The sequence below is a fragment of the Aplidium turbinatum genome, chromosome 15, assembly GCF_918807975.1.
Source record: "Aplidium turbinatum chromosome 15, kaAplTurb1.1, whole genome shotgun sequence".
Taxonomy (NCBI): Eukaryota; Metazoa; Chordata; class Ascidiacea; order Aplousobranchia; family Polyclinidae; genus Aplidium; species Aplidium turbinatum.
The window spans coordinates 18,939,634-18,949,300 of record NC_137486.1 but is presented as its reverse complement, the minus strand read 5'-3'; the positions used below and the strand labels follow the sequence as shown (position 1 = coordinate 18,949,300).

Below are 9,667 nucleotides of genomic sequence, written 5' to 3'. Positions count from 1 at the left end.
GTAAATGGTTTGAAATTCGTAAGTACCGACGAAGACAAACAAGTAGATATCGTATGAACATAAATAAATCCATATTTTCCACACACGTCCGGCATAGCGCCCTCCGCCATGGCAGCAGATTCTTCCTGGTTTGCAAAGATGATGTGTGTGAATAATAAATATTCGTTTTAGAAGCCGTCTGAGTTTGAAACAAAGCTTACCTGACAAAATCACATCGCTTGTGACTTCATCTCTAGGTCCATGACACTTTTGGCAGTAACTAAATTCACTGCTGTACACGTTCCAAATAGACCGCAATAGATCAGAGAAGGAATAATGTTGATTTTCTAAACTTTGGTCTAAAAAAAAAACTTATTTAAGTAAAGTATTGTATGAGTTGAATTATTATTAAAATATTATTAGACAAAGATTTTGCTTCCGCAAACAATAAGGTCGAAATAAAGAGATTTTACATGAATTTCCGACATGCCTAGTAGGCCTATAGCTCTCCATCAAGTAACATTTATAAGCCGATAGAACAATTTGCAGACAACGGCATTGCCATCAAACGGAAACTTCATGACACAAACCGTTAGTGAAAGATTGAGTTTCGCTTTTAACAGCATGATCGTTGCATACTTCATAGCCTGTAAATAAACCTGAATAGCCTGATGCTTCGAGTTCGCTGTAGTAATAGCGAAGAGCACGAGCTTTCGAAACACTGTTCAGTGTTCCCTATAGTCATGTGCTATGACGAATGGTGTTGAAGTCAGTGATTGATTCGTTCTTCAATGCGGCTCTTTTGCTTGGCTTGAGGCTGCTGTCTGTTGAGTTTATGTGTTGTTATGCGTTATTGCTGTGAAATTTTGTTGAATCGGTTGATTAAAAGATTAGATGGCGTAGTTCTTCCTTTGGGCACGGTTGTTGATCTTTGGATTTTGTCTAACAGCGTTAGTCGTTCAACATTTTATGAAGCCTGTAAAACTGTCTGGATTTAGCATGAGAAGTGTATGCCTATACACGAAATATTAGTAGCCTATAGTATGAAACAAACATTTTTTTGCATCTACCTGACATGCAGGTGTGTTCACAGGTTCCATCTATCATCATGGCATTTGCAGAGAGCAAACCACAATTATCCTTGGCTTGATGAAACCCAGCTTCGTGGGAGTTCTGTAGGCAAGAACGTTCCGTGTTTTCTCTCAAGATCCTTTCATTGTTTTCTTCTTTAATTTTTGAAGAGTCGGGGAGGCAAAGGACCAAAAATAAAGCTACTAAATTCAAACAGACAGTGAATGAGATTGGGAGAAAGAATCCTCGCGCATCCAACCAGTATCCAGTGATAAAACCAGCCAAACCTCCTCCTAATCCTACAGCGGTGTCTAGAATCACGAATCTGAAAAAATAAACAAAGTTTGGATAAAATGATTACGCTTTGAGTATTTGAGATGCTATGTGCATTGTTGCCTGTCAAGTATCGCATGTAAAAGCATGTCGGCTGCCAGAAACATTGTATATACATACAAGTGACATTATGTTGAATTACTTTATGCCATTTGGTTCCATGATATTTTTGTGATGAAGTTGCACGAAGGTGTGAAGACATGCAAGGAAGTGAAGCAGCCTACAATCAATTATTGTTATTGATATCGTAAACCATATAGTTTACCATCTCACAAGATCAACACGAAGTTAGCATTACACAAACAAAGAGGAGAACGTTTTTGCGTATTGGTTTACAAAATTTTATCAACTCTTACAATCTGTGAACAAAGAATACCAAACCGTTTTCCTCTTTCTCCAGGCACTGTGATGTCACTAATATAAGCGTTTCCTTGCGTCATAAGGGTCGTGTAATATCCAGTCACACCGCTCACCAGATTTGAAGCAAAAAGAGTCTGGATTGACCAACTAGGACAAAAAGTAAACAAGTAATTAACTTGTAGCGATCAAGAAAATGAAATATCTTCTGACAGAGGTCAAACCCACAACAATGCTTGATATGAACGACTCGGTTACATGTCTTGTAATACAAACGAAATTATTGTCACACGAGTCAGTTCAATCATCAACAGCTAAAAATCGATTTCGATCAGCTAGCAGGTAAATCACTTTGAGCTAAGATTATTCAAATAGAATAATATTTGATAAGCTTAACTGAAGTTGATCTAGCTGCTAGCTGATCGAAATCGATTTTTAGCTGTTGATGATTGAACTGACTCGTATGAAAATAAATTCGTTTAAATTAACTTGTAGGGTTATTATCCAAAATCTCACATTTTGTCAATTAGCGACGGCTGACTTGTTTGTAAACTAAGCATTTGGGTGTCCTATTTCATGGTCATTGTGTTGCCTATTGATAAGAATGCAGGTGTTCAATTTTATCTCAATATCTCAAATTTTAAGGGTGAATCACATCACAAGTAATCCAAGACATGTTAGGCGAGAGAAAGAATGCAATAAAAAGCAAAAAGTTACATTCCTTTAATGCAAACTTATCATCAAACACGTATTTTCTGCTTCGTTAAATCTTACTCAAACCACGATGCCGACCCAAATAGTCCTCCTCCTACAACAGCTCCCACCAAACACACTCCCATGGCTGTTTTTCTTCCTACCCAATCACTCCACGAGGTTACCAATATGCTAGCAACACTAGCTGGAATAAGTACTGAAATGTTAAGGAGAAGGTCCCATCTGTGGAATCAAGATGAGCGGTTACTGAAAACCATGCGCAATAAATTTCACTGATCTTGCTCAAAATTAGAAAAATTCAAAAGACGCTTCATTCTAAATAAAGCCCTTGAGATTTAATGAAAACCATGTGATTTTAGTTTGAATTATGATCAAAAGACATTCATGCATGTAACTTTCTGATACAATAGCAATATTCACATTATTGTAATTACTGTAGCCTATTTGTTGGTGTAAATTTGCATTAGTTTCCTATTAGTCAGCAGTTGTGAGCTGAGCAAATAACAACCGAGCTAGCAACATTTCAGCAAGTGGCTAAAATTGGCAAATGATGAAACCAAGGAAGTAAAAACTGAGCAAGCCGAAACTTGGTGTGTCCTAAGTCCGATGCTAGCTGAAAATCTAATTTGCTGACTTGAACAGTAGCTGAAATTTAATTAAGCTGGAATTTAGGCTACAGTAGTCTACTTACTGAGTTGAAGCACTTGCTGAGTGGTCGCATACCGTGTGGTCCGACGATCGTATTATATTTTGTATTAATTAGGTCCTGGTCGAATAACTAAACTTGAGGTTTAAACGATGTTTACCGCAACAAAATTAGAAATTTATGATTGACTTATTGCAGTGATGTCATATCTGTTTAGAGATTGGCTAAGAGATTTAACACTCACAGAAATATGTGTTAAATCTGGCAACGTTAGCCGGCTTTGTGTGCTTACGGAACGAGAAGACAAACTCTCTTGAACCGAAGCTTTATTGTCCCTTACAAGCCAAATAAACTTGAAATTTCCCATCGATCTATGTTGCTTCAATTCACGTGAAGTTATTTTTACCAGACAATGAAAGATGAGAAAGTGATTTAGGCTATATCAAATTGTTAGAAGTCTGCAAATTGCGACAAATTTGATCGGGCCTTCAAATATCCATAGTTGCAACTATCGATATTTCAAGTCAACTCATTGCAATGCTAAGTCAGCCTTTTTTCAAGCTTGTAAGAATTTGGGCTACCCGCCAAGTGGGCCCATTTGCCCCTTTAACTATGACCTGGTAATACTTACTTTGCCGTTTCTGTGGACACCTGAATGTCAACTGCGCTGGTGTTGTTCACTCCACAAGAAAAGTTGTGTATCCTTGTAGCGTTGTGGGCATCTGCTACTTTCTGAAAACCAAATTACTTTCATCAGTTACAAAATAGTAATTCAGTTGGCAAAAGTAGTCACAGTGTAACGTCTCCAGACGTTAAATTATGGTTAAAAATACTTTGTCTGCTGGGCTGGTTGTTAGTGGCGCTAACACTTCCCATTCGGCCCCGATAGCTCAATTGGTTAGCGCGTCACTTCTGGAACGAAGAAACTTCAAGATCAAGCGGCGCTGGTTCGACTCTCGGGGTGTGCGCTTGAGCAACGCACGTTAAGGACTGCTCTGCATTCAGCGGCATCTAATGGATGGAATAGTTCCCCGGCAACAAGACTTCAACAATCGGAAGCTTCACTCTGTCAATCTCGGTGACCGGGCCTGCGTCAGTGATCCGAAGCCTCTACAAGTATGCGAAACTGCCAGGATTAAGCTCTGCAAGAAGCTTTCCCAGTCCGAGGATAAAGATTCAAGCAATCAAAAGCAATCAATCAGTCAGTAAATGAAAATGAGTTCAAATTCAACGTCTGCACTTAAATCAATAAAAAGACTCATTTACTGCGTGGGATCGTTGCTTTGCGTAACGTAGAAATAACAAATGAATGAAGTTTATTGAATGTGAAAGCACTTTTGAAAAAAAAAGATTATTTTGTTTCAAAAAAAGCTATCAAACAAGCTTTATCTTCTAAACTAAATTTTTGCCCGGTCTTCAATGAGGGAGTAAAATGAATAGACTATTTTTTTTTTTAATATGAAGGCACATACGACCCTAGACGGAGTAGCTGATTGTTACCTGATCAAATTCGCTTTTTTCAAATACTGTAGGTGTTAATCCAACATAACGTTAATCCAAGTAAGTTTTAAATAATTGCAGCATAAAAACTTCATATTTATTGTCGATTTTGGTAATACAATAAAAATATAATAAACAAAAACTCACTTGATGGACGTACTGGCTTTTCAGTGGGATGATAGAAAACGCAGCGTAGGAAGCAAAAAACACGATTAAGTATATGAGCGATAAGCGGCAATCAACTAATGTGTCCATTTAATTAACGCGTCGGGGATTAAGACTTTCCTGAAAATTGGATACAGTTTGTGGCTTATAAGGAAACTACAAAAGCGAAACGTATTAATCTTTAAATAACTTAAAATTTAACTTGTTTTGGTCATCATCATCATCAATTCATCATTAAGTTCCTTCCTCTCGTCAAGAGTTGGAGGCAATGAAGCGCCAAATCTCTCTGTTGTGAGATTTTTCTACTGCAGTTTTGTAATTAAGTCTTGAATTTGGGTCATAGATGATTGTTTTAGTCGGTTATTATTGTTGATTGCTTTATTGAATATGGGGTTTTTATTTCTAATGTATAAAACTATCAGTTGTCTTGTTTTGAGTAAGCTATTGGCGCAAAACCTCTGTTTCATATTTATTAGACCAGTGATGAAGATTATTCAGATCAAATCTTTTCGACTAACTTACAATAACTATGACTGTTGAGTCGGGGAAAAACATCCGACTCCGGCTCCTCGGTTTATAATTGGCCGACTCTGGACACGCCACAATCCCTCCAACTCCACGACTCCGACTCCACAGTCCTGACAAAAACCATTGGGCTACTGAGTCGAGTTACTTTTGCAGTGGTTATGCGATGAATGACGAAAATGTTTTCACTTTGTTGGTCAGAAATGAAATCAAAGTTGAGTTGAATCGAGGAGTCTATAAATTGTTTCAATGCTTCATCGTTCGCTCTTTAGTCTACGTGCTTCTACGCTCTAATTAATCTGATGAACATGAAAGTCACTGCTAGAAAACCAGTTCACTAAGTTTCTCAAAATTGAGTTTTTCGGTTACGAAAAGAAGACTGATACACACTGGTTGCGCGATAAAATAAATAAACAAATGGTCCACATGTTCAGGTCTATAAGATTTGTGCTTATATTATCATGTATAAAGTTCAATTGTAGGCCTACTCAAGTAGCCAACTTTGTACCAACTTGTTTCTGTTTAATGCATAATGCTCAAGCCTAATATCAAATACCACTGCTAGTCTGCTACTTCTTTGTCTTATTTTCTTTTCACGCATCAAATCGACTGCAAAAGAAAGCTTTTTTCATCTATATTCCAAAACGTTTTCCAGGGATAGCTGGTTTTCAATAAAACGATGGGTTTAAAGTCCATCTGTGTGTTTTGCCTTTGCGCACACAAATGGCTGATAACACGTGGTGACAGATTAGAAGTGCTAACTCGGAGGCACACACGTACAAACTACGTTGCGAATAAAATTGTGAAACGTAGTTTTTCTCGGCAGTCGAGTGTAGCAGGAACTCAGCAATAGACACGTGTTTCGGCCATTAGGCTGAGTTCATCAATACCGCACCACTAGTACCTACATTAAAAGAGCGAGTTTTGCCAATACCAAACATTCAAACATAGCCAGGAATTAGCAACAAGAAAACATAGAGACTTAGCTTTATTTTCGAAAAATGCCGAAGAAAACATGATCTTATCCTTTTGCTATGCCACCGGACAGCACCATTTTACAGGAATATTCATACCCACATGTTTGTTGAAAATGCTCTCAGAATGCACCAAATTCAAAGTAATTTTTCAAAATTTTCTGGGGGAGGCCCTCCAGACTCCCCGCCGCTGGGTGTCGTCTCAGGTGAACACACCGACGGGCTTTGCCCGCCAGCCGTCAAAACCCCCGTCCTTTAAAATTTCTGGCTACGCCACTGGCAACTTCTGTTTGTCACATTTATCAAAGCGTATGCTTGTGGACATTTCCGACGTCACAGGCAAATGTTGCGAGTTGTCAGAAACCTGATTTAATAATTTTTTTCCCGCGAAATTTCTTTCAGCCGGTTTACATCCAACCTTCTGGTTAGACAAAATACCCAATCTGCTGCAGCGACCTGCAGTTTAAAAATACACAGCCAGGAGTGGAAAACCCAAGTTGTTGTGAAGCAGAGTTTTCCAAACTGTGTGCCGCCTTACATTATGGCATGTCGCAGTTCCAAACTTCCAAATGACTTAAGTGTGTCGCAAAAATCATAAAAAATATATAAGAAAAGCCAACTGAAAATAGAAACTTGTTTGTTCAAACTATTAGATGCAGAACTTTTTAATTTTTGATCGATATAGGCTACAGTTAACTCCTTTGTAATCTAATCGCAATTGCCTTATCTTTACTGAAGCGTTTGTAAACATAACAATCAAATAAAAACCAATTAAAACTTTAATCTTTCCTTTAATTTTCAAAATTCTGATCATCTAGTTTAAGCAAAGTCAATAGACTGTGAAGCGTTTTGTAAACATAACAATCAAATAACAACCAATTAAAACTTTACTTTGCGTATTGCGTATTCCTTGGATATAGGCTACTGCGTTTTGAATGCGTTTTTTCTTAGTGTCTTGATTTGGAACCAGAGAATCTCGTTGGTACCGGGCCGAAGTTATCTTCTCAACGGAATACAACTTCTGGAATTGTTTTTGCAACTAAATTTTTGCAATAATCCTGCCAAATTGTTTTAGTCTGGTGCTAATGAGCCATTGCTGCCTCTACGGTATTACAACTCTATGCGGGAGGACTTGCAAGCTGATTTTTTAAAAATCTCACATATTTTTTGTTTGGTGTTTAAAATTCGTTTCAAGGTTTGCACATGTTTATCTACCTACAGTCTTCATGCTGAAACGGGTTTTTAGCATGTTCTGGTGGAAAGGGAAGCTCCTAGAGCAAAAATTGTAGCTTCCTCTAAAGTAGTTTATAGGATCCGCAAGTGTGGGTCCTGGTCCTGCGAGGCTGCGACCATATGTGAAGTGTCCGATAACCTTCTTGAAAAAATCGTGTAGTATTTTCGATTTTCTATTATCTTATTCGTTTCATGTGGTGCTGTTGTCATGCTATGAGCTTTTATGGTGAAAGAAATCAGGGGCAGCTCGCTAGTGTGTGCTGCGGTGCTGCAGCACTCCCACAAAGTTTTCACGAAAAGTTTCTCAAATATCTTAGCGTTTCTTAGTGACGGTACATTACGGGACGCGCAACTCCGTTGTTACTTCAACATTAGAAGGGTCAATTGCCAATTTGACATTTTTTTTACGCTTTACTGCTGGCTTGCTTTCAACTAAAAACCTTAAATTACTTTAAAACCAACTTCACTCTTCTTATATAACCCATAAAAAGTAAAATATTTTGTAAATTACAAAAAAACGTAACCCTTCTAGTGTTGCGGATAAGCCAAAAGCGGATGAAGTTTCGCATCCCTATGATCTACAATCCCTAGCGTTTCTTCTGCCCAAAGTGTAGTTTATGTTCTCTGTTCACAGAATTGCTGACTGTGTAGATTATATTCAGTTCAGTTTGTTTTTATTTCTGACCACCACAACGAGAAAAAGCAATATAGGTGACAAACATCTGCGTGCTGTGAAATATTTTGCACAAGGTTACAATAAAATAAACACTCAATTGTGACGTCAAAGAGCCGCATGTTTTCGAATTGCCAATACAATCAATCAATCAATCATTTTATTTTTCGTCATTAACGCCTCTGGGACGAAAAAGATACTAACTACAAATATCGATATAAACCTACCAGCACGTTAACGAACGGGAAAAGGTGGCAAAACCTTGAAAGGTTTAAAACGTGCCTGAATGAAAAATTATGTAGTAGGCTATATATCAGTAGTTAGCACGGCCACAAAACCCCAAAAAAAAAAAATAGCAAAAAATAAAACAAAAACAGAGAGAAGCACACATGTAGTAATAAATGAGAGCCTAATGAAAAGTGTTGTGGATTGAATACAAATGAACAACAAACGCTTGTGCTGTGTAGACATTTTTATTTCCGCCCATTGTCTTCGCAAAGTTATGGTATCCCAAATGGAATGGCAAGTGTTATGTTGTGAAATTTCACGACGATGGTTGCTGCAATGCTGCAGGCAATTACGATTTGTGAGGGAGATTTGACGTTTTAATGAAAGCTTGGAATAGCTTTAAGAAAAAAGTAAAGCTGATATTCTTATTATTATACAGTTATATTCTTATTATTAAACAATTATATTCTTATTAATAAACAGTTGATATTCTTATTATTAAACAGCGCCTGCGGCGAACAACTGTCTATTACAGCGAGGATTGCAGGATTTTATGAGCAAAGCCTCGTGGATTTTAGTATCAACTTGTCTTTTTGTTAGTGCCGAATTCGTGTGTTTTCTTTATTATTTTCGTTCTCTACATATTTACGCCAGCAAATGAAAATCGTCTAGCGGGCAACAAATGAAAATCCGTTTCTTTCCACGAAGGACCTTTCCGCGTGCCAAAACTTTTAAGCTCGAAGGCCACGGTTTGCACACCTCTGCACTTGCCTATACCCGAAATGCATAAGCTGCATTTGGTTGGTCACCAATTTTAAGTGTAAATTCCAAACACATTATTCAAAGAAAAAGGGAAGTATCCACGGGGGCGGCTTGGGGAAGTAATTTCCCCCGATTTTTTTTCGCTTAAAAATGGGTTTTTGTGCTATCAAGCTCTTTACTTCAATAGTAAAATATTTGTCTTCCAACAGTTGCTTTTGACCCCCTAAATTTTTCTTTCTAGCTACGTCACTGAGAAGAGGTAAATATCATGTTTTCAAAAAAATCTAAGTAGGGTTATAAGTTATTGCAAGTAAGCTCGCCAACAGGCGATACCGTCATTTCATATCAAACGTTATTGTCGATATTTTCAAAAGAGAAACAAACAAACAAACATTTTCTTCATGAGGGTTTGGCAACTTCGAAGCAAAACGCTTTTCCGGTTCGTGACGATAAATAGGCCAATATGAAAGCTATAGAGCAGTAACTGCAAAGCATATTGCTTAATAA

The 9,667-nt window shown here is 37.7% G+C and overlaps 1 protein-coding gene across 1 annotated transcript; it reads right to left on the bottom strand.

Annotated features, from left to right (window-relative positions):
* Nucleotides 1-720: 720 nt before the first annotated feature.
* Nucleotides 721-4,855, bottom strand: LOC145784037 (proton-coupled folate transporter-like). Its single transcript, XM_082595794.1, has 6 exons — nucleotides 4,748-4,855; nucleotides 3,732-3,832; nucleotides 2,515-2,676; nucleotides 1,765-1,890; nucleotides 1,050-1,375; nucleotides 721-803 (listed from the first exon to the last, which is right to left on the bottom strand). Exons 1-6 carry the CDS (start codon nucleotides 4,853-4,855, stop codon nucleotides 721-723), a joined length of 906 nt encoding a protein of 301 aa, XP_082451920.1.
* Between the last annotated feature and the right edge of the window lie 4,812 nt (nucleotides 4,856-9,667).